The sequence below is a fragment of the Pongo abelii genome, chromosome 19, assembly GCF_028885655.2.
Source record: "Pongo abelii isolate AG06213 chromosome 19, NHGRI_mPonAbe1-v2.0_pri, whole genome shotgun sequence".
NCBI lineage: Eukaryota > Metazoa > Chordata > Mammalia > Primates > Hominidae > Pongo > Pongo abelii.
Genome location: NC_072004.2, coordinates 7,986,893 through 8,012,611, shown reverse-complemented (window position 1 = coordinate 8,012,611; position 25,719 = coordinate 7,986,893). Strand labels below are relative to the sequence as shown.

The 25,719-nt window shown below is 57.5% G+C and overlaps 2 protein-coding genes, 1 long non-coding RNA gene and 2 other non-coding genes across 12 annotated transcripts; 4 read left to right on the top strand and 1 right to left on the bottom strand.

Annotated features, from left to right (window-relative positions):
- Positions 1 to 320: 320 nt before the first annotated feature.
- On the top strand, positions 321 to 4,194 carry VAMP2 (vesicle associated membrane protein 2). Of its 3 annotated transcripts, none has more exons than XM_024234499.3 (5): positions 321 to 460; positions 969 to 1,089; positions 1,565 to 1,723; positions 1,807 to 1,858; positions 2,486 to 4,194. In XM_024234499.3, coding segments are annotated over exons 1-5 (351 nt in total). In that variant the 5' UTR covers positions 321 to 458; the 3' UTR covers positions 2,503 to 4,194. The 3 variants fall into 3 exon arrangements, with proteins under 3 accessions (XP_024090267.1, XP_054392183.1, XP_063574081.1); XM_054536208.2 differs by having other exon boundaries at positions 450 to 894; XM_063718011.1 differs by lacking the exon at positions 321 to 460 and adding an exon at positions 465 to 742.
- Positions 4,195 to 6,865: 2,671 nt separating this feature from the next.
- On the top strand, positions 6,866 to 22,906 carry PER1 (period circadian regulator 1). Of its 6 annotated transcripts, none has more exons than XM_024234497.3 (23): positions 6,866 to 7,068; positions 12,599 to 13,012; positions 13,127 to 13,225; positions 13,319 to 13,473; positions 13,568 to 13,689; positions 13,781 to 13,982; positions 14,134 to 14,185; positions 14,661 to 14,803; positions 15,187 to 15,265; positions 15,343 to 15,449; positions 15,619 to 15,772; positions 15,871 to 15,979; positions 16,068 to 16,199; positions 16,446 to 16,551; positions 16,683 to 16,854; positions 16,946 to 17,076; positions 17,312 to 17,491; positions 18,451 to 18,693; positions 19,573 to 20,183; positions 20,615 to 20,801; positions 20,992 to 21,181; positions 21,491 to 21,641; positions 22,042 to 22,906. In XM_024234497.3, exons 2-23 carry the CDS (start codon positions 12,738 to 12,740, stop codon positions 22,309 to 22,311), a joined length of 3,870 nt encoding a protein of 1,289 aa, XP_024090265.3. In that variant the 5' UTR covers positions 6,866 to 7,068; positions 12,599 to 12,737; the 3' UTR covers positions 22,312 to 22,906. The 6 variants fall into 6 exon arrangements, with proteins under 6 accessions (XP_024090265.3, XP_063574078.1, XP_063574079.1 ...); XM_063718009.1 differs by lacking the exon at positions 6,866 to 7,068 and adding an exon at positions 10,968 to 11,106 and having other exon boundaries at positions 12,834 to 13,012; XM_024234496.3 differs by lacking the exon at positions 6,866 to 7,068 and adding an exon at positions 10,968 to 11,106.
- On the bottom strand, positions 8,277 to 10,888 carry LOC129051205 (uncharacterized). The gene is made up of 2 exons (XR_008515289.2): positions 10,651 to 10,888; positions 8,277 to 9,223 (listed from the first exon to the last, which is right to left on the bottom strand). It is a non-coding gene; the product is annotated as an uncharacterized LOC129051205 (long non-coding RNA).
- A 941-nt stretch (positions 22,907 to 23,847) lies between the features above and the next one.
- TRNAT-AGU (transfer RNA threonine (anticodon AGU)) lies at positions 23,848 to 23,921 on the top strand. The gene has a single exon. It is a non-coding gene; the product is annotated as a tRNA-Thr (tRNA).
- Positions 23,922 to 24,388: 467 nt separating this feature from the next.
- TRNAS-CGA (transfer RNA serine (anticodon CGA)) lies at positions 24,389 to 24,470 on the top strand. The gene has a single exon. It is a non-coding gene; the product is annotated as a tRNA-Ser (tRNA).
- The last annotated feature ends 1,249 nt before the right edge of the window (positions 24,471 to 25,719 follow it).

Sequence of the window (25,719 nt, the reverse complement as noted above, 5' to 3'; positions counted from 1 at the left end):
CAAGACCTTGGGCTGTGTGGGGTGGGGGCTGGTTTACTGGGTTCACGATTGAGGGAGTGGTCTGGGGGTTAGGTGTAGGGCCAGGCTGCGGTGTGCCCTAAGGGGCAGGTGGCAGGCGGTTTGGGGGCGGCTGTGGTCAGACAGGGTGGGGTGGCGGTGGGTTTGGGGAAGCCGCAGCAGCCCGCCTTGGGGTCCCGCGAGTGCCGAGGGAGCTGCCGGGGGGCACGGTGGCGCGGGGCCCGTGGTCCTGCCCGGCACGACCCCCGCCCCGCAGCGCCCCGCCCCCGCGGCCCCGCTCCCGACGCGTCGCCCGCGGCGCCCCGCCCCCGCCCGCAGTGCCCGGATGCGGGTGACGCGCGGCCGCCATCTTTCCGTCCCGGGCAGCCAGCGCCAGTCGGAGCCAGCGCGAGCCGCCGCCATCACTGCCGCTGCCAAGTCCTCCGCCCGCTGCCCCCGCCATGTGAGTCGGCCGCCCGCCACCCTCACCGCGCTTCCCTGCGCCGGCCGCCGCCCTTGGCAACCGGCCGTGGGGAGTGACCGGGGTCTCTCCCGCGTTCCCCGCGCCCCGGGGCCAGGCCCAAGCCGGTGACTGCGCGCGGGCGGCCGAGGAGCCCCGCGTCCCGGGCTGGCCGGCTTGGGCAATGGCCGCGGGAAGGAGCGGACCCCGTGTCCTCCTGCCCCGCCCCGCCCCTGTCACCGCGGCCGCCTGTCTTTTCGGGTCGACTCGGATCGCATCTGTGAGGTCGCCCTCATTTGACAGGCGGGGAAACTGAGGCCGGGGGGGTCTCGCTCAAGGTCACGCAGCTCATCGGCGGTGGGGCTGGACCGAGACCAGGGTTTCCATCGGGTGGCCTTCCTCCCGAAAAGGAGGACTGGAGGGACGAGGATGGACAGGTGGATGGGCGGAGCCCTGGCCGCGGGGCCGGGAGGCTGCAGGCCCTGGGTCTTAATCCGTCCCTGCTCCTCAGGTCTGCTACCGCTGCCACGGCCCCCCCTGCCGCCCCGGCTGGGGAGGGTGGTCCCCCTGCACCCCCTCCAAACCTCACCAGTAACAGGAGACTGCAGCAGACCCAGGCCCAGGTGGATGAGGTGAGTGTGGGGGGAGTCAAAAGCAGTAGGAAGGACCCTGGGGGTTGGCGTATAGGTGTAGGGGCCCATGTTGGTTTGGGCGTGATGACAGTTCACGCCTGTGGGTTTACGGACAAAGATACCATGCCCCATCCCTGTCTCCCTGTCAGCACGCACTTGGAAGGGCGCTGGGGTGTTATCAGCTTTGCTAGCCTGGGGTGTGCCAGCCTGGGCAGGTGTGCTCTGATGATGGACAGAGCGCCTGAGCCTCCATAGAGGGAGGGTGTTGCTATGACATCTGAGATGTCACCAGCATGCCCCTGATGTGTGCTCCTTGCATGTCCCCAGGTGTGCTAGGCATGTTCTGTGTGTCCTTGGCATGTTAACCTGGCAGCATCAGGGTGCATGTTCCATGTGTGGCACGGTGGGCACATGAGGATTGCCCTCACTGAGGTGGGCCTTGGCACACCTCCCTGCCTCGTGGGCCTTCTCCCAGGTGGTGGACATCATGAGGGTGAACGTGGACAAGGTCCTGGAGCGGGACCAGAAGCTGTCGGAGCTGGACGACCGTGCAGATGCACTCCAGGCGGGGGCCTCCCAGTTTGAAACAAGTGCAGCCAAGCTCAAGCGCAAATACTGGTGGAAAAACCTCAAGGTAAGGGTGGGGACAGGAAGGAGGACTGGCGGGTGAATGGGGTATCATAGTTTGTCTTACTGATCCTTTCCTCTCACCCCCAGATGATGATCATCTTGGGAGTGATTTGCGCCATCATCCTCATCATCATCATAGGTGAGTAGGGTGGGAATGGGGCCCTTTCCCTGGAGAGGTTTCCCCAGTGGATTCTAGGTTTTGAAGGTCATTAACCTAGTTTTTACTCTTCAGCCAAAAACACATATAGCTGCTAATGGCAATTCTGATTCATCTAGATTCATCTGATTCATCTAGAGCCAAAAACTTTGATGTTATTTAGCCTGCATTTTGCCTGGTTCTTGGCAGTTTTGTTAACATTTGGAAATAGGAAAGGTGGTGTATCCATTGAGGATCTTTTGGGCCTAAGAGCCCAGTCTGAGAACCCTGGAATTGAGGAGTGGGAGAAAGGAAAGGACCAGGGGCTTGAGACATGACCAGGAAGCCAACCACCCCATTATTTGAGAGCTTGTGGTCTCAGAGGCTCAGAGGATTAGGGTCTGTGGCTTCAAGGCCATACCATGGAGCGGAAGGGGCCTCAGAACCTACCTGTCTAGCCCCTTGCTTTGTAGATGGAAAAACTGAGTCCAAGAGAGGGGTAGGGGTGTCAGCCAGCTGGGGAGTGGGGAGGATTGGAGCAGGGCCAGGCCTGACACACTGCTTTCTTTTTTTCTCTCTCTCTCTCCCTCCCCTCTCCCTCTTCCTCATCTTCTTCCCCTCTCTCCACAGTTTACTTCAGCACTTAAATCCCCGAGGAGTCTGCCCTGCCTAGAGAAGGGCCTCTCCCCCCACCCTCAGCCGTTCCTCCACCTCTCAGCCATATCTTTCAGCACCCCCTCCCCTGGATCCGTGCGTGTGTGTGTCCGTGTGTGTGTCCCCCTGTAAATAGCCAGCTGTTATTTATACATATATAATATTATATATATTTGGTCTGTTTGTAGTTTTATTACTAGATGATTTTTCCGGTTGTCCTTAACACCCCTTCCTGAGGTTCCCTTCACCTCCTCTCTCTTGCCTTCCTTCCCTTTCCCTTTCTTCCTGACTAGCCCCAAGTCCCTTCATTTGCATCTGCTATGCAATAGTCCCTCTCCTTTCCTTCTTCTTCCCTCAGATTTAGCTGATCCTTCCTCCCACCCAGGCCTCCCTTTCCTCCTCCCTCTCCCCGTCATGCTCCCTCTGCCCTGCCCTCAAAAACAAAAAACAAAAAACAAAAAGCACCTGTCCAGGCTTCCTTAGGTGCATCTTCTTTGCATTCATTGGGAGGCTCTGAGACTGGCCCCACTTGGTCCTAAGAATCCCAAGGTCTTTGGGAGCGTCCAGCATGTTAATTAGCGTATCATTACATACTGCCATCCCTTTCCATTTCTTTTTGTTCCATCACTCTTCTCTCAACCTGTGTTTCTTTTTTTACTGAGGAGTTAGTCCCCATTAGTTCCTGTGTCACATTTTCATTTGCACGACATTACTCGCAGGTGGTGGGGAGCCTGGGCTTTTGGGGAACCAAGCTGCTCTGGCCCCCAGCATTGCCTCCTCCTAGCCCCTCTAGTCCAGTTTGCCTCCCTTACCCTCATTTTCCAAACCTCTTGGACCCTCCTCTCCCTCCCCCAGCTGGTATGTAAGTGTCTTGGAGTTCAGTATGTTATGATGGACCAATAATTCTGCCACTTGGGGTTTCTCCCTACATTCCTGCTCCCCAGTTTTCATGTGGGGTACTCAACTGACATTCCCATGGGGTTTCCCTCCCATCTGCCTGATCCACCTCCTCCTCCCACCAGGAGAGTTGGGGGTTGGCCACAATTGATCTCTTTTGAGAGGGGTGGCTACCAGTGTGTGTGGGGGGGTCATCACTGCCTTGGGGAGGAGTGGGGCAGGGCAGAGAATCCCCCCAATTCCTGCCTGAAATCTCTGGCCTCACCCCCGCTGGGGGTTGGACTGAAAACCTTCCTCCCCAGTTTGGGGGGTGTTGCCCCCATCACTGCCCAGCTCCTCTGACTGCCCCCCCGAATTTAGGGTGGGGGTACTAGTCACTGCCAATGTGTGTATGGGACTTGCTGGAAAACGGGGATGCTCGCCCCTCTCCAGGGCTATTGAGCCCAGAGAGAGCTGTCCTCTCATTGGGTGAAGTGATTGAGGAAGGGTCTATTGTCTTTTTAAATGGCACAATTTTAAGGGTTTGAGGGTACAGTCCCTTAACCTGCCACGGGAGGGGGCCCCCAAACTTTCTTCCCCCCACACTTGTGGTTTTCTGTGTGGAGGGGGAGCAGGGATATCTAAGCTGTGGTGTGAAAGGGTAGGAGAGATGCTGGGGGTGGGGGTGCTGTGTTCTAGACCCCCCATATTATCCCAGTGTCCCCTGCCCCCCTCTTCCCCCACCCCATGCCCCCAATTCTGTGGCGCATCCAGATTGTGAAAATGTACAATAAATGTGTAATGAGTAACCAGGTGTTGTCTAAGATCTTTTTTATTTTTTCTATCTTTTTTTTTGGTGGGGGGAGAATAAGATCTTTTCTTAACCAATGGGAATAATATTGGATCGGAAGGTATACCAGGAAGGTTGAGAGATACATTGGTAATGGACTGGACTTTGCAACAGGCCCTGACCTTGGGCAGGGCAAAGTGTGATTCTCAAAGCGGCCACAGGGGGGCACTAGGAGTTGGTAATGGGAAGTGTCATAACCAGCCCCTGTGTCTCTAAGCCCGGTGCGCCCTATGGTCTAGGGTTCCCAGCTTTTGTTTCCCTTTCCTGGGGCATGTTCCTGCTGTTGGACTCCTTTCTACTCCTCGATTTAACTTCTAGATGCTCTGCAGTGGCTCCCGTGCAGCAGTAGATGAAGTAGTTGGCCATTTCTGTAAAGCATGTCTTCCCCTCTGTGCCTAACCCAGTGCCAGCGCCCAGACGGGGTTAGTAAATAGTGGTTTAAATAGGCTCACAGAGACACAGCTGAGTATGTTGTGGAGCTGCCTGTAGATGGCCTACCACCCCTGTACTCTGTTGTATGACTTGTGACTTTAGACCCCACACTGAACTGCCACAGCCTGTAGGTCCAGGAGGCCCCGATGTGGCATCTTAGTATCCCTGTTCCCAGGTGCTTCAACAATGAGTGGCCGGCCGCGGTGGCTCACGCCAGTAATCCCAGCCCTTTGGGAGGCCGAGGTGGGCGGATCACCAGGTCAGGAGTTCAAGACCAGCCAGGCCAACATAGTGAAACCACATCTCTACTAAAAACACACACAAAAAGTTAGCCGGGGATGGTGGCAGGCACCTGTAATCCCAGCTACTTGGGAGGCTGAGGCAGAGAATTGCTTGAACCTGGGAGGTGGAGGCTGCAGTGAGCCCAGATCACCTCACTGCACTCCAGCCTGGGTGACAGAACGAGACTGTCTCAAAAAAAAAAAAAAAAAAAAATCCACTTAACACGATGTTGAACAAATGAGAGTATATTTTAGGTAGAGCGTGGTGGCTCACGCCTGTAATCCTATCACTTTGGGAGGCTGAGGCAGGCAGATCACTTGAGGTCAGGAGTTCGAGACCAGCCTTGCCAACATGGTGAAACCTCACCTCTACTAAAAATACAAAAAATTAGGCGTGGTGGCATGCACCTGTAATCCCAGCTACTTGGGAGGCTGAGGCAGGAGAATCGCCACTGCGCCCGGCCTTTTTTTGTTTGCTTTGAGACAGTCTCACCCTGTCACCCAGGCTGGAGTGTCGTGGTGCAATCTCGGCTCACGCAACCTCCGCCTTCTGGGTTTAAGCAATCCTTGTGCCTCAGCCTCCTGAGTAGCTGGGATTACAGGTACCCACCACCATGCCCGGCTAATTTTTGGGGGGATTTTTGTTTTTTGTTTTTTTTTTGAGACGGAGTCTTGCTCTGTCGCCCAGGCTGGAGTGCAGTGGCACGATCTCGGCTCACTGCAAGCTCCCCCTCCCGGGTTCACGCCATTCTCCTGCAGTAGCTGGAACTACAGGCGCCCGCCACCTCGCCCGGCTAATTATTTGTATTTTTAGTAGAGACGGGATTTCACCGTGTTAGCCAGGATGGTCTTGATCTCCTGACCTCGTGATCCGCCCGCCTCGGCCTCCCAAAGTGCCGGGATTACAGGCGTGAACCACCGCGCCCGGCCGTGGGTTTTTTTTTTGTTAGTAGAGACAGGGTTTTACCATGTTGGCCAGGCTGGTCTCAAACTCCTGACCTCAAGTGATCCACCCACCTCAGCCTGCCAAAGTGCTGGGGTTACAGGCGTGAGCCACCGTGATTCTTGTAATTAGGTACACAATCATTACCAGAACGTCCAACTTGATTGAAGTCTTACTATATGCCAGGCAGTGCTCAGGATTTCGCACTTCCAACTCAAATCCCTTCCAGGTTTAAGAGTTCCCATGGGCCCTAGGACCCGCCTGCTTTATGGTGTCGGGGACTTGGGTTCAAGTTTTCGCCTTGTTACTGACTAGCGTGTTACAGGCGAACAGATTATGTAACCCCCCTGGATCTCGGTCTCATTTGTGAGGGGGGGGCAGTATGTGAGCTGGCCTCCTCAGAGTTTGTGAGAAGCGCCTGGCCTGGCCAGCAGAAAACTCAGGAAGAGGCTCTCTTATTTTCATCGTCACCAAGACACCGTGCTGAGATCTGAAGACCGCTTCACCCTAATACTCTCACCTTCCAGCTTCAGGGAGCCTCGGGGACCCAGAGCCGGAACCCCAGCGCCAGAGACGCCCTTGTCACGCCGGGGTCTCTGTACAAAGTGCGCCTTATACGCTGCCACCGCTCACGTCTGCGCCTGCGTGCAGGTCACGCTCGCTGCGCCTGCGCAGATTTAGCAGCCGTGGTTAAGAGTGTCGTCAAGGAAAATCCCCAGCTTCTGGGTAAACAAGTTGCCGCGTGAGACCTCCGGCACGTGTACACTACAGCTCCAAGACCTCTCAGCCTATGAGAAAGCTTGGAGAGCGGGACTGGCATTTATGTCACCAATCTTGGCAGATCGGGGGTTATTTCTCTAGCCAATAAGAACCTCAGAAGTGTTGAGGGCGTGGTTTCTGGTCAGGCTTCCAATCGCCGCGTTGGGGCGGCCCCTCTCTCACGTGTATCTCTCCCGCCCCCGTTGGCCTGCTGACCAATGAGAAGACTATGGCGGCCGGAGGCGCCAATGGAGGCTGTGCGGGGGCCGGCGGCTGCACGCGGCACGGGGCATGGGTCGGCGCCCCTAAGCCAATAAGCGTGGGGGGCGTGGCAGCCCGGCCCGTGGGCGGGTTTGGAGGAGCCAGTGTAATGCTAGAAGTCCTAGAAGAAATTTGGAGTGTGCGTGCGCGCCGAGCGGTGAGTGCTCGGGGATGGGGGAGAGATGCGGGGCGGTCGGTGTGGACTTTTCCGGGGATGTGTGGTCGGTTAGGAAGGTGTTAAATAGAGTGTGTGTGTGGGATCATGCAAATACGTGATAGCTGCGGTGGGAGCTCTGATGGTTGTGGAGAATAGGGACCGTGAACTCAGGTCTAGAGGGACGGGGTGGGAGTTAGTGACATCAGATCCCTCGCCCCCGTGGAGTCCCTGGACACTTGACTGCCCGGGGGGAAGGGCTTGGAAGCCCTCTGCGACCTGAGGGAGATCCTTTTCAGGTCGGGACTGAAGGAGCCCCTGCTCCCGGGGAGGTACCGGAACGGGACTTTTGAGAGCTGTTGGAGGATGTTTCATTGGCTGCTGTTTGGGTGGTCTCCTTAAACACTTGAAAGAGGCAGAGGTTCGGAGGCGGGAGGGAGGCCCTGGTAGGGCAAGTCGGAGCGTACCAAAGGGTTGGCATGCTGATATGAGAAAGGATGGTGTTTTAGTTTGTGAGACCCAGAGCCAGTCCCGTTACGGCTCCGGGTGTCTTTCTCATGTTAAACGGAAGGGTTTAGGCCTCAGAGTCGTCCTTGAGAACAGACGTGGGGTAGCAACTATTGAGTCCTGAGAGGATAGGGTTGGGGTTTGGGCAGATTGGCTGTGCACGTCTTCCCGAGCCCCTAGAGGTGGGGAGGCACCAACAGGGTGTTTTGGTATCTGTCTGTACAAACAACCAGGCCAGGCGTCTGGTAAAGTTGGCCTGAGGTAAAGTAGAAAAGTGAGGAAGTGGGCTTCGTAGGAAATCATTGGGGCTGGTAGCTGCTTGGGTGATCTCAAGCACTTTGTGAGCCTGGGAAAACGGGCTATGATGTTAAGTGTGTGGGGAGTGCAAACAGTGTCTTGGGATTAGGCCTAAGGAAGAGAAAGGGGTTGGATGGAGTCAGTGTTCCTGGCACCAAACTTAGAATTGGCTGGATATTTGAGAGGCCAGGTTTGCCAGTGCTGGAATGCAGCTTACAGGTTGGTTAACACCTCACAGGTTCCTTAAGGGTAAGAAACCAGAATGACAAGCCATTATTAGAGTTCAGATTTTTGAATCCTGGGCTCCATTTGTTAAGAGCTTGAGACCATGTTATGAGGCACTGGACAAGTTTAGTAACTTCGGTGCCGTAGTTATCCCCCATGGAATGGGGATAATAATACCTATCTCACGGGGTTGTTCTGGGGATGAAATAAGATAATATAAAGTGCTTAGCATAATGCCTGGGTTATGGTGAGAGATTTATGTGAATGCTGTGGCTGGGAACTAGTCTTATATTCTCAAGTTTTTCTGCAAGTTTTGATGGCGTCCCATTTCCCTCTTCCTGGCTGTTTTGGTCTTCAGGCAGCAGTCCAAATTCCCTCATTCCTCCCTTCTAGCCCTCTCCCAGGATCCAGGCCCCAGACTGGGCCACTTGCTCTGTCCCCGTTTGATTTTTTCATCCTAGGCCCCTTCTCCTCCCTGTCCGCGCCCCCCTCCTTGTCCCCCTGCCGGCTGCCATAATAACAAGAGATTCAGGCTCTGAGGGGGCTTCTGGAAGGGAGCAAAGGTGCGTGTTCTCTCCCAGAGACTGGACCTCCAACTTCTCCGCCCTGGGTCTTTGGTACCAGGCCAGCAGATGTGTACAGTTTGGGAGAGAGGAAAAGCCAGAGCTGCAGGAACAAGCTGAGGAGCGGGCAGATGGGAGTCCTGAAAAGAGAGCCAGGCGTGGTGGGGGGGAGGTGTGGGGAGGGGGCCCCCTTCCTCCTAATCCTCTCTCCAGGAATCCCTGGCTTTGGGACAGGACGGCTGTCGTTTGGTTGGGGGAGGCGCCCAGGCTGGGTGCATGTCCTGGGCCACCAGCCAAGAGAACATGATGTTCCCAAGTGCGCTGGCCGCCGCCCTCTCGGGCTGGCCGCCTCCCAAACCGCTGCCTCTCCAGTCTCTCCAGCTTCCCTGCCCCACATTCCGCGGCAGCTTCGCCCCGCCCCCTTCTTCCGCTTTGACGTCACTGCTGTCTCTCGCCCCCTCGCCTCCATTGACGGCAGCAGGGCCTGGTTACTGTGGGGACGGTGAAGCAGGACAACAAGAGTCTTGGGAGCAAGCGGGGGCTGCTGGAGGGCTGGAGCCTTTTGTCTATGCAAAAGACAGATAGGGAGATGAAGGCGGGAGAGCAAGGACTGCCTGGGTTAGGGGAGATCGCACCGAAATCCCTGAAGGGGGAGAAAAACCATGTTTCCAGGGGGAGAGGTGTCTGCAAATGAGACAAGGCCAAGGCCGCAGTATGAGTTGGGGTGGGGAGGTTCATTTTCAGGGAGAGGAGACTGAGAATCCAGGCTCCTGAATCTTTTTTTTTTTTTTAATAGAGACAGGATTTCTCCATGTTGGTCAGGCTGGTCTCGAACTCCCGACCTCAGGTGATCCGCCCGCCTCGGCCTCCCAAAGTGCTGGGATTACAGGCGTGAGCCACCGCGCCCGGCCTCCAGGCTCCTGAATCTTTTTTTGTTTTCCTGTTTCGATTTTTCTGGGTTAATTTATAACACACTCTTGTCCCAGCTTTTCCACAGAGCCCTCCCCTTCACCCTTCCCTCATTGTTCGAGAAAGCTTAGGCCACGTGACAGTGAGGGGCGTGCCCCCACAATGATTATGTCAGCAGCTGCTTGGAGGCCTGTTCATCTACTACCCACGTTTCCAGGGAGCCCTGCGAGGAACTACTCATCACGGTCCTGGATGGAGGGGGCTGTGTAACTGCAGCTCTCCTGAGCCCAGACTAACATTTTATTGCCAGCAAATCGTGCCCCTCTTCTCTTTCTAGGACTACTCCCCTCTTTTAGAGAATCAGAATTCCCAGCCCCCTTTCTCCTGTTGACACTCTTTTCCCACCTCCCCAACCTATCCTTGTTTAAAAAAAAAAAAAAAAATCATGTTTATCGATCACTTGCCATGTGTCAGGTCCTGTCCTGGGCTCTGGAGACTACAGTGAATGAGACAGATGACGTTTCGTCTGGGCCCCTGGAGTTTGGCTTTCTCTTTTCCAAGCAGTGGAAATGTGAAGCCTTTGCCACCCCACCTTTCTCTGTCTAGGGCCCCAGCTGGCCTCTTCTCTGTGCCATCCCCTTGGTCCCTCTGTAGTCCTGGCTTCTTGGCCCCCACTTTTGGGGCAGCCCTAACTGTTGGTGGCTGCGTCCTCTGGAGGGAAGTACTAGACACCACGTAGGCTGTCCGGAGACCCTGTCTCTGAGTGGCCATAGAAGCACCTGCCATTGTTTCCCTTCACAGCCACTATTGGCTGTGGTCGCCCCTTCTTTTGTCCGCATCCTTCCTCCACCCACTCACCCACCAATCACACGTGGACCCTTAACTGTCCTCTCCCAGGATTTGAAGTGTCAGAGGAAGTGCTTCGGTTAAAGGGCTTCATTATGTAGAACGAAGGTTGGGAGGGAACAAGGTTGGGAGAGGAACCCAGGAGAGGCCCAGGCAGGTTTCTGTTTCTCCCCTCCTCTCAAGGACCACCCATCTCATTCAGCGTGGCCTAACTTGCAGCGCCATTCCTTTTGCTCACCCTTGGAAAGGCGAAGATGCCGAGATGTTGTGTTCTGCAAGGCTAGTGCGTTCAGGAAGTAGACAAGTCTTGAGCACCTACTCTGGCCCGGGCTTTTTCCCTAAAGAGGCGCAGCGTACCTCCCTCTCTCCTCCCTTCCATTATTCAGTGTGCAAGCGTCCTGCGCCCATTGGCTGGGCGGTGTCTGGGGCTCTTCAGCCCAGCACCAGCACCCAGGTCCACGTGCGCCCGTGTGTGTGACACAGCCCCGACCTTAGTGGAGGCCACTAGCCAATCAGGCGCCGGGAAGAGATCCCCAGCCAATCGGGGGCGGGGCCTGCGGCTTCGTCGGCAAGAGGCCAATGAGGGGGCAGTGCCCGGCATTATGCAACCCGCCTCCCCGCCCGGTGGAGCTTCCACTCGGCTGCGGGCTGGAGCGGCGGCGGGCAGCCGGGCGGAGGACACTCCTGCGACCAGGTAGGCATCTCTGCGGCCATCCTGGGGCCGATCTTCGTCCCTGAGCCGGACCGCTGCCACTTCCAATCTGATGGGCTACTTTCGGCCCAGGCAGAGGGCACACTGTCGTCCTTACCGCTACCCACCCTCTCCCTGCCCCCAAGGACCGAAGTCCTCCTCGAAATCTTGCACCGGGAGTCTGCACTCCTGACCCACTCACCTTACCTCCAGCTTGTCCCCACCTCCCCGTCCCAGCTTTCCCGGCCCCACAGCCGACTCTCACCGGGCATGCCCCGGTCTTCTTGCTCGTTACTCGAGGGGCCCCAGGTTTGCCCCGGTACCAGGACCCTATTAGGCTTTCAGCGCTCCCCGTGTCTCTGCTCTCCAGTCCCTGGCCCTGCGCCGCCTGTGATGTCAGCCCACTTCGGACTAGAACATCCCGTTCCCAGCGCTAGTTCCTGCTGTTGGCCACAACCTTCCCTTTTCCCCTGGCGCTCAGAAAATGCTCAGTAGTGGGGGTGTGGTTGGACAGGGAGTAGGGGAAGAACGATCTGTTGGCTGTTGTGCGTTTTCTGCCCAAGGCTTGGGGTTGGCGGGGGGGGGTCTGGCCAGAAAAGTAGGGGACTGAGGAGAGAGGATCCTCGGGTCCTTGATGATGGCAGGTTGCCGGCTTCGGTCCTTGTGGTGGGGAAGCAGCGCAGGGGCTAAAGAAGGAAAGGCTGTGTTGTCTTGACCAGAATGACTGGGATCCAGGCGAGAGTCAGGTTGAGGGGCTTTTGCGCCGAGGGCGGTGGCCGTTGTGCTTCGTCCTGGGGAAGCCAGGACCAACCCTGGAATCCTAATAGGCCGTCCCACTTCGTACGGCCACCGAGCTATCCTGGGACTGGGGATATGTAAGGGATGCGTGACCCCCGGCCGCGCCCACCAGTGTGAGAGTGGGCCGTTCCCCCACTTCCGCCGGGAAATGGGGGAGGGGTCGCTCCTCCCGCCCTCCTGTGGTCCCTCCAGCAACCGCTGAGCTCAGCAGCTGACGTCGGTTTCCCTGGCGACCGTGGCGGCGGCGGAAGCGCGTGGTGGGGCCGCGCACGTCGGCGCGCATGTGCAGCGGGGGTGGCACCGCCCCCGGATAAAATTAGTATGGAGACCTAAATATAGGCGGCGACCAGCTCACCCCCTGCTCCGAGGCCTTGGAGGCCCAGGCAGAGTGGACACCTAATGGGAACTTGGGAATGGGAAGTGTCCAGGTTTTTGCCCACAGCCGTAGTTGTCATTGACTGCTCAGGCCATGGTGGCAGGGGATGTGAAGGAAGGCCCCGGGGAACCTTTCTCCCGCTTGCAGCCCCCTAAGGGTACAGGAAACTCCTGACTCCCCATTGGAAGCCCCAGGCCTGGGTTCCACTCCCATCAGTCCTGCATGAGGCCAGGCAGGGGAAGGTCTGAGTGAAGCCAGCAGGTGCTCTGGAGTTAACAAACCAGCTTTCTGCAAGCCCTGCTTCCTGGTCTCCCTCTCCAGGTACTGGCTGTGATCGAACTTCTCAACCCTCAGAGACTTAGATCTTCCACCTCACTCCCTCAGCCAGGCCTCCAGGCCCCCTCGTGCATCCGTGGTGGCCTCTCCGCCTTTTCTGTTCTGTTCTGCCCATGGCCCAGACATGAGTGGCCCCCTAGAAGGGGCTGATGGGGGAGGGGACCCCAGGCCTGGGGAATCATTTTGTCCTGGGGGCGTCCCATCCCCTGGGCCCCCACAGCACCGGCCTTGCCCAGGCCCCAGCCTGGCCGATGACACCGATGCCAACAGCAATGGTTCAAGCGGCAATGAGTCCAATGGGCATGAGTCTAGAGGTGCATCTCAGCGGAGCTCACACAGCTCCTCCTCAGGCAACGGCAAGGACTCAGCCCTGCTGGAGACCACTGAGAGCAGCAAGAGGTGTGTATGGATGTGTATGTTGGGTCTAGGAATGGTCTTGTGAGCAGGCAGAGCTGGGTGAAAGGCTTCGCACTGCTGGCCCTACCTGTAACTGGGCCTGTTGCTGTCTCCTAGCACAAACTCTCAGAGCCCATCCCCACCCAGCAGTTCCATTGCCTACAGCCTTCTGAGTGCCAGCTCAGAGCAGGACAACCCGTCCACCAGTGGCTGCAGGTACGTCGAGTGAGGCTGGAGGAGAGGTCTAGGGGCCCAGGCCACACTCTGGGACTAATGTGTTTATCTCCTTCTTCCCTGTGGGCCCCGCAGCAGTGAACAGTCAGCCCGGGCGAGGACCCAGAAGGAACTCATGACAGCACTTCGAGAGCTCAAGCTTCGACTGCCGCCAGAGCACCGGGGCAAGGGCCGCTCTGGGACCCTGGCCACGCTGCAGTACGCACTGGCCTGTGTCAAGCAGGTGCAGGGTAAGTGGTGTGTCCCAAGAGGGAATGGCCTGGGCCTGGGCTCCTGTGTTGAGGCAGCCTCCTTACTGAATGCCTCACTGCCTCCACCCTGCAGCCAACCAGGAATACTACCAGCAGTGGAGCCTGGAGGAGAGCGAGCCTTGCTCCATGGACATGTCCACCTATACCCTGGAGGAGCTGGAGCACATCACGTCTGAGTACACGCTTCGGAACCAGGTCAGCGGCGGCCTGGCCTCTGCATCCCGATGCACCTCTACCCCTTCTCCCACAGCTCTTGAATCTGCTCTTGCTCTCCCTCTCCTGCCAGGATACCTTCTCAGTGGCTGTCTCCTTCCTGACGGGCCGAATCGTCTACATTTCGGAGCAGGCAGCTGTCCTGCTGCGTTGCAAGCGGGACGTGTTCCGGGGTACCCGCTTCTCTGAGCTCCTGGCTCCCCAGGATGTGGGAGTCTTCTATGGTTCCACTGCTCCATCTCGCTTGCCCACCTGGGGCACAGGGGCCTCAGCAGGTGAGGTGCCCAAGCGCTGTGGGGAGGCATGAGCAGTCCCAGGAAATTCCTGCTGTGAGGGGCCAGGGGACCCAGACTTTCCCTTAGTGGGTTCTTCGCAGCCTAGGGAAGGGGCAGGAGGCTGTGCTCACTCCTCTCCTGTCTGTCCCAGGTTCAGGCCTCAGGGACTTTACCCAAGAGAAGTCCATCTTCTGCCGTATCAGGTAGGTGAGGGGAACTGGAGAAGACCTTTGCCTCCTCCTTTTGTTTTTGTTTTTGTTTTTGTTTTTGTTTTTTGAAAGGGAGTCTCACTCTGTCGCCCAGGCTGGACTGCAGTGGCACGATCTCGGCTCACTGCAACCTCCACCTCCCGGGTTCAAGCGATTCTCCTGCCTCAGCCTCCGAAGTAGCTGGGATTACAGGCATGCACCACCACGCCCAGCTAATTTTTGTATTTTTAGTAGAGACAGGGTTTCACTATGTTGGCCAGGCTGGTCTCGAACTCCTGACCTCAGGTGATCCGCCTGCCTTGGCCTCCCAAAGTGCTGGGATTAAAGGCGCGAGCCACCGTGCCCAGCCTACCTCTGCCTCCTCCTGCCCCCTCCCTAGCGTCTTTGCTGTTGTCTGCTATGACCTTGTGATTGGAGGAGTGGGTGGCTGTCTACTGAAAGTCCCTAATGCTCCTCTCTCCTTTACTAGAGGAGGTCCTGACCGGGATCCAGGGCCTCGGTACCAGCCATTCCGCCTAACCCCGTATGTGACCAAGATCCGGGTCTCAGATGGGGCCCCTGCACAGCCGTGCTGCCTGCTGATTGCAGAGCGCATCCATTCGGGTTATGAAGGTGGGCAGGTCAAGGCCCTGGCCTGGTGGGGGCTGGGAGGGAAGGACATTTCCTCATGGCCAGACATGAATTTGGGAGGCATGAACCAGACCCTTTGAATTTGGAACAAGAAAAGCTATTGTAAGATGAGGATTTGAGCTCCTTTTACAGGTAGAGTTGAATAAGGTCCCCAAGCTAGACGAGGGCAGAGAAGAATGCCTTGCCTGCTCTCAGTCGTGTTACTGATACAGGGCATAGGATTGGTCCAGACCATCTTTGGGCCCATAGTGCCCAGGGCAGAGCTGTGTGGCAGATCGTCAGCCAGCCTGGGCCCAGGCAGAGTGGACAGCTGAGGAGTTGGGCATTCTGGACGAAACCCAGTGACCACACTTTCTGTGCTTCAGCTCCCCGGATACCCCCTGACAAGAGGATTTTCACTACGCGGCACACACCTAGCTGCCTCTTCCAGGATGTGGATGAAAGGTGAGGATAGGACCTAGAGGAGACGAGGGCAGCCAGGGCTGAGGCCATGGCCACTCTGATGCCTCCTTCTGGTTCAGGGCTGCCCCCCTGCTGGGCTACCTGCCCCAGGACCTCCTGGGGGCCCCAGTGCTCCTGTTCCTGCATCCTGAGGACCGACCCCTCATGCTGGCTATCCACAAGAAGAGTGAGTTCCTCTCGCCCTGCTCGCCTTTCCCACTGTCCTGGGCTTTTGAATGGCTGCCCTTGTGGTTGTGTCTCTTGGTGCCTTGGCCTCCTGGATCTCCAGCGGCATGGCCTCCCTCTTACTCAGCTCTCCCTCCCTTTGATCCCTCCTCCTTTCCCACTTCCATCAGTCCTGCAGTTGGCGGGCCAGCCCTTTGACCACTCCCCTATCCGCTTCTGTGCCCGCAACGGGGAGTATGTCACCATGGACACCAGCTGGGCTGGCTTTGTGCACCCCTGGAGCCGCAAGGTAGCCTTCGTGTTGGGCCGCCACAAAGTACGCACGTAAGTGGGCCATGCCCCCGAGCTGGCGTTGGGGATAGGGCAGTGCGGTGGGGGACAGGACTGGGCCAGGGCTGGACTCACTCTTCCCCACCCTACAGGGCCCCCCTGAATGAGGACGTGTTCACTCCCCCGGCCCCCAGCCCAGCTCCGTCCCTGGACACTGATATCCAGGAGCTGTCAGAGCAGATCCACCGGCTGCTGCTGCAGGTGAGAGTAGCGGAGAGGGAGCGTGGGAGGTGAAAAAAAGGGTGGGAAGTGGGATCAAGCCATCTAACCTGCTCTCTCCCCGCTGCAGCCGGTGCACAGCCCCAGCCCCACAGGACTATGTGGAGTCGGCCCCATGACATCCCCAGGCCCTCTCCACAGCCCTGGGTCCTCCAGTGATAGCAACGGGGGTGATGCAGAGGGGCCTGGGCCTCCTGCGCCAGTGAGTGACCTGCTCCTACCTCACCCTCTAATCGCCCTTTCCCCTCTCCTTCTTGGAACCAGCACTGTCAGTCCCAGAGTCTTGCCCGATCCTCCTTTGCCCTCTCCTTCCTGCCTTTTCTTCTTGTCCTGCTTCCATCAAGGTGTCTGTGCCTCCCCACTGGCACCTTCTTGTTTTATTGTGCCCTTGGCCCCTGACACTGGCGACACCCCCTGGTTCTGCTCACTGTGCTGCTGCGTCCCACAGGTGACTTTCCAGCAGATCTGTAAGGATGTGCATCTGGTGAAGCACCAAGGCCAGCAGCTTTTTATTGAGTCTCGGGCCCGGCCTCAGCCCCGGCCCCGCCTCCCTGGTGAGTTGATGACGATGTGTGGGTGAAGAGACAGACCTGGGGGGTCCCCTGACCTTCACCCCCAACCCATTTGCTGTTTTTTTCCATGTGAGCTTGAGAAGACTATTTTCCTCTTTCTTTCTTTGCCCCAGCTACAGGCACGTTCAAGGCCAAGGCCCTTCCCTGCCAATCCCCAGACCCAGAGCTGGAGATGGGTTCTGCTCCCATCCAGGCCCCACTAGCCTTGGCCCCTGAGGAGGCCGAGAAGAAAGAAGCCTCCAGCTGCTCCTACCAACAGATCAACTGCCTGGACAGCATCCTCAGGTAAGGCCTGCCAGGTATCTTCTCCACCTCAGGCTCTAACCCTGCCCACCCTAAGCCCTGCTCTGATGCCCTCTGCTGTGTCCATCACCAGGTACCTGGAGAGCTGCAACCTCCCCAGCACCACTAAGCGTAAATGTGCCTCCTCATCCTCCTATACCACCTCCTCAGCCTCTGACGACGACAGGCAGAGGACAGGTCCAGTCTCTGTGGGGACCAAGAAAGGTAAAGATCCAATGCACCCTGCTCCCACTGCCCCGTCCTGGCCTGGTGGCCCTGTGTCTTTTCCCTTCTGCTTCTGGGCCCTCTTGCTCTGCCCTGCCCTCCTCCCCCAGCCTCCTGGTCTCCAGACTGTTCGCTCTGTTCTCTACCACCATCCCCTTCCCCTTTTCCCTGGGATCCTCTCTCCTGACTTCCCGATGGGGGTGGGGATGGTAACTGGCACCATCTCTCTGCACAGATCCGCCGTCAGCAGTGCTGTCTGGGGAGGGGGCCACCCCACGGAAGGAGCCAGTGGTGGGAGGCACCCTGAGCCCGCTCGCCCTGGCCAATAAGGCGGAGAGCGTGGTGTCCGTCACCAGTCAGTGTAGCTTCAGCTCCACCATCGTCCATGTGGGAGACAAGAAGCCCCCGGAGTCGGGTATGGGCGTGGAGTTGGGGGGCAGTGCTTGGGCTCCACCGGTCTCCCAGCTAGAGCTCCCTCCTGCCTTTCCCCTCCCCTCTAGGCCCTGATGGAGAGAAGGAGGCCTCCCTTGACCTGGGGCTTGGGGCTACTGCTTCTTGCTCTCCCCTCCCTGCCAGGCTTCTAGGCTTTGCCCTACCCCTGTTCTGTTTCTTGTATTGTTACTGTCAGTTGAAACACAAAGTCTGGGGTAGGGGGTTTGCCCTGAGATGCTGACCACAGAGGGTCTGAAGGCAAGGAAAATTGAAGATCCCTGAAGGGTCTTTGGATATTGACCTTGAAAATTATGAGGGGCTGGGCATGGTGGCTCAGGCCTGTAATCCCAGCACTTTGGGAGGCTGAGGTAGGAGGATCACCTGAGATCAGGAGCTCGAGATCAGCCTGGGCAACATGGTGAAACCCTGTATCTACTAAAAATGCAAAAATCAGCCGGGCGTGGTGGCACGCACTTGTAGTCCCAGCTACTCGGGAGGCTGAGACAGGAGAATCGCTTGAACCCAGGAGGTGGTGGTTGCAGTGAGCTGAGATCGCACCACTGCACTCCAGCTTGGGAGAAAGAGAGAGACTCTGTCTCAAAAAAAAGAAACAAGAAAATGTGTGAGAGAAGGCCAAGGGGTGGGCTTCTCTTCCAACAAGAGCTGTGAAGGGGTCATCCCAGTAGAGTTCCTGGCAGGGAGTGGCCACTGGAGGGGCCTGAGTATCTATCGTCTCTTCTTCTGGGCCAGCTTTGCATGGAGAGGAGGACCCAGGGCCAGCCGTTGGCAGAGAGGTGACCAAGAAACGTACATGGGGACCAGGCTTGGCTGTGGGGCAGAGCTGCCAGGGGTTGGCTAGGCTGTCGGACAGGGAGGGTGTGGTATGGATGTGTTGACCCCTGAGGTGATTCTGATGACCTTTCCCTATCTCACTTTCCTCAGACATCATCATGATGGAGGACCTGCCTGGCCTAGCCCCAGGCCCAGCCCCCAGCCCAGCCCCCAGCCCCACAGTAGCCCCTGACCCAGCCCCAGATGCCTACCGTCCAGTGGGGCTGACCAAGGCCGTGCTGTCCCTGCACACACAGAAGGAGGAGCAAGCCTTCCTCAGCCGCTTCCGAGACCTGGGCAGGCTGCGTGGACTCGACAGCTCTTCCACAGCTCCCTCAGCCCTTGGCGAGCGAGGTAGCCACCTGGGGCCTCCTGGAGCCTGCCCTCTGCCCAGTCTAGGACTGGATTGTCCGGGGGTGGGTCTTAAGGGAGGTGTTTCTGCTCCAGGGAGCCAGGCTGGTGTGGCTTCCACCACCAGGCCCTGCCTAGGAACAGGCCCCTCGCTAGCTTCTCCCCACTAGGCCAGGTTCCGGGCTGCAGCCAGAGGAGGGCAGCCTGGGGGGATGGCACTGGGATGGGCAGGCAGAGGTGCTGTGCTCCAGGTAAGCGACTTCAGGCCTAGCCTGGGGGCAGGGGCAGGGAAGTATGCCCACTTAGGAGTCAGTTGTCACTGATGAAGAGACATGCATACATTCTGGGCCAACTCTGGGTGGGGTCTGGGCTTCAAGGGCAGGTGGAAGGCAGCCCCTCCAGGTGCCTGAGGGAGACCCCCTGCAGGCAGACGCAGGACTCAGGACTGGGCTTTCCAGCTCCACTCTTCACTCCATTGCAAGCTAGGCAGAATACGGCCTCGATGGGCAGGACGAACGCCTAAGCTGGCAGTGCCCACAGGAGTTTGGCGGATGGACCAGAGCCACCTGTCCATGTGTCCATGGACTCACCCTGCTTCCTCCATCTGCCAGCGTGCCTCCATCTTCCGCACACCCCCAGCTCCACCCCTCATGTAACCTCTCCCTGGCCTTGTTCCTTTCTCAATAAATCCCCTTGTCCCTGGCTCCTGTGATTCTTCCCTGAAGGTGCCCCACCTCCTGAGTCCCCCATTCTGTGTGGGTTGAGAAGCTCTCTCTGGGACCTTGGCCTGTCCTCTCCCTGGTCAGAGTGTCAGGGCAGTGTGGGTAGCAGGGGCACTAACCCCAGGTTCAGGCCCTTGCTAACCCTAGTCTCTCCCCACAGGCTGCCACCACGGCCCCGCACCCCCAAGCCGCCGACACCACTGCCGATCCAAAGCCAAGCGCTCACGCCACCACCAGAACCCTCGGGCTGAAGCGCCCTGCTATGTCTCACACCCCTCACCCGTGCCACCCTCCACCCCCTGGCCCACCCCACCAGCCACTACCCCCTTCCCAGCGGTTGTCCAGCCCTACCCTCTGCCAGTGTTCTCTCCTCGAGGAGGCCCCCAGCCTCTTCCCCCTGCTCCCACATCTGTGCCCCCGGCTGCTTTCCCCGCCCCTTTGGTGACCCCAATGGTGGCCTTGGTGCTCCCTAACTATCTGTTCCCAACCCCATCCAACTATCCTTATGGGGCACTCCAGACCCCTGCTGAAGGGCCTCCCACTCCTGCCTCGCACTCCCCTTCTCCATCCTTGCCCGCCCTCCCCCCCAGCCCTCCTCACTGCCCGGACTCTCCGCTGTTCAACTCGAGATGCAGCTCTCCACTCCAGCTCAATCTGCTGCAGCTCGAGGAGCTCCCCCGTGCTGAGGGGGCTGCTGTCGCAGGGGGCCCTGGGAGCAGTGCTGGGCCCCCACCTCCCAGTGAGGAGGCTGCTGAGCCAGAGGCCAGACTGGTGAGCACTGACCCCTGCGTCCGCCCGCCAGCCCCCACCCCAGCCCCGCCCCTCTGCCACCCTGTGCTGCCTGCTGTCTCTGCCAGGCCGGCGTCTCAGCCTCCAGGAGGTGGAGGGAGACTCCAGCTGAGTTTCTGAATGAGGCAGAAATTGGCTACCTCCTCTTTGAAGGGACAGTCCTGTCTGTCTTGACAGGTGGTGAGGACATCTCAATAACTTCTGAGAGAGCATCTGCCACTTGGAAAGGGTCTGGCCTCACATCCCCACTCTTCGCCAGCTTTCTTCTCTCTCAGCCTGGCCCTACTGTCACGAAGTGGGGAGCAGAGACTACTGGGGTTGGATGTGCCTCTCCCCACAACCCGTGAGAGCAGTTGAAGAGAGGCCTAGGTGCTGACCCCTCCATCCCTCCTTGCGCCCGTCTCCTCCTCCAGGTGGAGGTCACTGAGTCCTCCAATCAGGACGCACTTTCCGGCTCCAGTGACCTGCTGGAACTTCTGCTGCAAGAGGACTCACGCTCCGGCACAGGCTCCGCAGCCTCGGGCTCCTTGGGCTCTGGCTTGGGCTCTGGGTCTGGTTCAGGCTCCCATGAGGGGGGCAGCACCTCAGCCAGCATCACTCGTGAGTACCCCACCTCCAGCATCTCCCAGGGTAGGGCAGTGATTGGGGAGCCGGGAGCCCAGGCACCGTCTTGGCGGAGCTTCCTAAGGCCACTGGGACGGACATGTGGCCTTTGAGGGAGGCCTTGTGAGGCCCCGGCAGTGGGTATGCAGCCAGCCTGACTCCCATTGGTGTACCCCCCACTTCACAGGCAGCAGCCAGAGCAGCCACACAAGCAAATACTTTGGCAGCATCGACTCTTCTGAGGCTGAGGCTGGGGCTGCTCGGGGCGGGGCTGAGCCCGGGGACCAGGTGATTAAGTACGTGCTCCAGGATCCCATTTGGCTGCTCATGGCTAATGCTGACCAGCGCGTCATGATGACCTACCAGGTGCCCTCCAGGTGAGGCTTTCAGAGGCCTTCTTGGCCTTCCTTTCAGAAGTAGTAGTGGGGGCAGTTTTCTTTTCTGTGGCTGGCTCTGCCCTGGATAGGATAGAAGGTTCCTTTCTTCCTACCCCTTGGAGCCCTGTTACTAGTTCCTCCCAGGAGGAGAGCAGGTTTCCTGGTCTTGGAAGACTTGACTTCCCATAGCCCTAGTTTAGGGGAGGAGCACGAGGTGGGAAGTTGTGGTAGAGGAAGGATGCCAGCTTCACGGGTCCTAGTCTGGGTTCTGGATCCCAGCCTCTGCCTTCTGAACCCCTTCTCGGGCAGGGACATGACCTCTGTGCTGAAGCAGGATCGGGAGCGGCTCCGAGCCATGCAGAAGCAGCAGCCTCGGTTTTCTGAGGACCAGCGGCGGGAACTGGGCGCTGTGCACTCCTGGGTCCGGAAGGGCCAACTGCCTCGGGCTCTTGATGTGATGGTGAGAGAAGCCTGGGACGGGGAGAAAAAAGAATTGAGCTCAAGTTCAAGGGATCGAGGCCAAGGGCTGATCTCCTCGATGTCCTGGGATCATTAATTCTGAAGAATGTTGATTCCACTAAATTTGCTGTGGATTATAGAATATTAAGCTGCCTGAGTCTTTGCAGAACTTTTCACAGCCTATCCTACGCTAATGTGCATTGTGACTGTCCTGTAACGGCATCTGGGTAGAGGGCACAAGGCACTGTCCAACCTTGTTGGACCGCAGGTGCATCTGTGTGGACTGGTGCTTCTTGGGAGTACATTTCGGGAAGCACAGTGGGCTGGGGGTGGGAAGCTGGGCTGGCAGGTGAGCAGTGAGAACGCTGTCTGACTCTCTCATGTCCATTTCTCTCACCAAGGCCTGTGTGGACTGTGGGAGCAGCACCCAAGAGCCTGGTCACCCCGATGACCCACTCTTCTCAGAGCTGGATGGACTGGGGCTGGAGCCCATGGAAGAGGGTGGAGGCGAGCAGGGCAGCAGCGGTGGCGGCAGTGGTGAGGGTGAGGGCTGCGAGGAGGCCCAAGGCGGGGCCAAGGCTTCAAGCTCTCAGGACTTGACCATGGAGGAGGACGAAGGCAGGAGCTCATCCAGTCCGGCCTTACCTACAGCAGGAAACTGCACCAGCTAGACTCCATTCTGGGACCATCTCCAGGGGTCCACGAGAGGCTTTCTTCTCCTATGTCCCAATTCTCAGAACTCAGATGTGGCTAGACCAACCAGTGGGAAACTGCCCCAGCCTCTCCCACCATAGGGGGCCGGACCCCCATCACCAGCCTAGGATCCAGGGGCTGCCTCTGGCCTCTTAGGGAGCAGAGAGCAGAACTCCGCAGCCCAGCCCAGAGGAGTGTCACCTCCCACCTTTGAAGAGGAATCCTTCCCTCCCCTGGACAGAGTTGCTGACAAGCTGCTGAAGTGGCCTCTCCATATTCCAGCTGAGCCTGAATCCGACTCCTGAGGGTTGGGGCTGCACTTATTTATTGGGGGAGACAGTTCTGTCTCCCACCTCCTCCCCAGATGGGAGGAGAGCCTGAGGCCCAAGCAGGACCCGGGGGTTCCAGCCCCTAGCTGCTCTGGGGTGGGGGAGGTTGGTGGACCATGGAGTCCCTGGTGCTGCCCCTCAGGTGGGACCCAGGCGTTCTCAGCTGTACCCTCTGCCGATGGCATTTGTGTTTTTGATATTTGTGTCTGTTACTACTTTTTTAATACAAAAAGATAAAAACGCACAGGACTTTGTGGAATGAAGTTTGGGGTTGGGGTGAGGGGAGCGTGTCGAGGGGAGGTGTGGCCCTGCTTCCGGAAAGGTTGTAGTGAGGGTGTACAGGGCCATCTCCTGACGACCCCCATTCCTTTTTCCCCCCATCCTGTCCAGGTGAGGGCCCTGCTGAGCCTGTTACGTCCACGCCCAGCTCAGACTCTGCTGTCCCCTCTAGCACGGCCTCAGCTGGGTTTGCCCTGGGAAGGAGAGATGACAGGTGCGTGTGGCCAAAGGCTTGGGTGAGCTCCAGCCCGGGTCACAGGTGGCCAAGGCAGAGGAACTCCGCTTAACCCCGTGGTGCCCTGAGGTATTCCAGGGTGTTTGTGTTCCTTGGCTTCCTTTTTTTATTTGAGATGGAATTTCGCTCTGTCACCCAGCTGGAGTGCAATGGTGCAATCTCGGCTCACTGCAATGTCTGCCTCCCGGGTTCAAGCGATTCTCCTGCTTCAGCCTCCCGAGTAGCTGGGATTATAGGTGCCCGCCACCACCCCCGGCTAATTTTGTATTTTTAGTAGAGACGGGGTTTCACCATTTTTGGTCAGGCTGGTCGCGAACTCCTGACCTTCGGTGATCTCTGCCCGCCTTGGCCTCCCAAAGTGCTGGGATTACAGGCGTGAGCCACCGCGCCCGGCCTTCCTTGGCTTCTTGGTCACCACACGGCCCTTCAGCAGGTCAGTCTAGGTAGCTAAGGGACACATGGAGTCATGTGCTCACTCATGGTTGAGTTGGCCCCAAAGGTGTGGAAGAATGGAGGAGCAAAGCATTAACCCTTTGGCTCAGAACCTGAAAAGGAAGAGGTAGCTTAGGAAGGGATGAGTCACTGAGGAACCACTGCAGGCAGTTTGCTGATTTTCACTTACTGTTACCCATTAAGAGTTGATTTATCTTGAGGCACACCTGACTTACGCCGGCGCCGTGGCTTAGCTGGTTAAAGCGCCTGTCTAGTAAACAGGAGATCCTGGGTTCGAATCCCAGCGGTGCCTGAGTTAATGGGGAGTGATACATTATTGCTGCAAATACACTTCTCCACTTTCAAAGGGCCTTTCTAAGAAACATTTCTTCTAGAATCTTCCTAAGATTCTTCTTAGATGCCAATCCGTCTTTGGGCCTCCTTTTCCCTGCACTTTTGGTGTATTGGAAACTACAGATTCTCACCTCGCTTTCATGAAGTAGCATGAAGTAGGCATCTCAGGGTCTGTCCTCAAGAGTATGGAAGACAGGACTCGGATCTGGACCCGTTTTGTTTCTATCCTGTGCTCAGGGAGGAGAGGGAGAATAGGAAAGCTGCCGCTCCAGTGGGGCCGCTGACAGCTGCTGGAGGGAAGGCATGGTCTGCGCCACCGAGCAGAGGCGCACGAGCGCAGGCGTCTCGAGGCGGCGGGGGTGGAGCCGGCTGGAGGCGGGCGTGTTGATAGGCAGCTATAGTTGCGCAGGGCCGAGGCCGCACGCGGCTGTGATGGCCGAGTGGTTAAGGCGTTGGACTCGAAATCCAATGGGGTCTCCCCGCGCAGGTTCGAATCCTGCTCACAGCGTCAGTAGTTTTGGTATTAGGTATCTCGGTCTCTGGAGAAGGAAAAAGCAGTTTGTTTTCTGGTTCTTTCCTTGGAGAATCTCCCGCGTTATTCTGAGAATCTCAGAGACTCGGTCCTCAGGGACCAGCCCGCGAGCGCCCTCTTGCGACTCGCATACTCCTATCGACCTGCAAAAACCTTTTTACTGCCGATTTCAATTCCTACCGCCACCACACTCAGGTGGCTCCTTAGTGCTACTCAGCAATCGTTACTTTCCTCCAATTCATTCACTCTCATACTGCCCCATGCTACTGTTTCATTCCTATCTTCACCTCAAACTACGAATCCCTTCTTCATCGTCCCTCAGCTTTTACTTACGGATTCACTGAGAAAATAAAGCATTTCGGAGTTTCCCATCAACATTCACATCGCACCTACCTACCTACCTAATTTAGTCGGTGACCGCATACTCTTCTTTTCCCTCATTATTGTAGAAGAATGCTTCCACCTAAAGCCAACCCCTACTTTTACTAGATTTCCCATCCCCCCGGCCCACTCAAGGACACCGCTCTTTTTCCTACACCATCAAATTTTCCCTCTCAGCCGGGCGCAGTGGCTCACGCCTGTAATCTCAGCACTTTGGGAGGCTTGACGGGTGGATCACTTGAGGTCAGGAGTCCGAGACCAGTGAAACCCCCATCTCTACTGAAAATACAAAATCAGCCGGGCGTGGTGGCTGACGCACGCCTGTGATCCCAGCTACTCGGGAGGCTGGGGCAGGAGAAGCTCTTGAATCCGCGAGGCGAAGGTCGCGCCATTGCACTCCAGCCTGGGCAACAATAGCAAAACTCCATCTCAAAAAAAAAAAAAAAAAAAAAATCCCTCTCTACTTGATTTTTCTCATCAGCCTACAGACACTAATTTCTCCCAATTTAGAAGCAAGACAACAAAAGCTATCTTGACCCCACACGCCCGTCCAGCTACCACTCAATTTCTCTACTCCCTTCTACAGCAAACAGAGCAAGTTATCCAATTCCATCTTCCCACTCTCCTTTGGACCCTTTCTAATCAGGTGTCCACCGCTCCCATCAAAGCTGCCCTTGTTAAGGTTGCCGAATGATCATCACATTGCTAAATCTATTGACGATTACTTAGCGGCAGTTGATACCGATGCTCACTCTTCCATTAGAAACACTCTTCGCTTGGCTTCTAGGACACTACGCCCTTCTGATATTCCTTCCACTTCATCAGCAGCTTATTCTCAGACTTC

Excerpts from the sequence above, each read along its gene's own strand:
- VAMP2 (XM_063718011.1), top strand. The coding sequence starts at position 642 with ATGGCCGCGGGAAGGAGCGGACCCCGTGTCCTCCTGCCCCGCCCCGCC. Across the intron at positions 743-968 it reads ACTCGGATCGCATCTGTGAG|GTCTGCTACCGCTGCCACGG; the intron begins GTCGCCCTCATT and ends CCTGCTCCTCAG. Across the intron at positions 1,090-1,564 it reads CCCAGGCCCAGGTGGATGAG|GTGGTGGACATCATGAGGGT; the intron begins GTGAGTGTGGGG and ends GCCTTCTCCCAG.
- PER1 (XM_024234497.3), top strand. The coding sequence starts at position 12,738 with ATGAGTGGCCCCCTAGAAGGGGCTGATGGGGGAGGGGACCCCAGGCCT. Across the intron at positions 15,980-16,067 it reads TCCACCGGCTGCTGCTGCAG|CCGGTGCACAGCCCCAGCCC; the intron begins GTGAGAGTAGCG and ends TCCCCGCTGCAG. Across the intron at positions 16,200-16,445 it reads GGCCTGGGCCTCCTGCGCCA|GTGACTTTCCAGCAGATCTG; the intron begins GTGAGTGACCTG and ends TGCGTCCCACAG.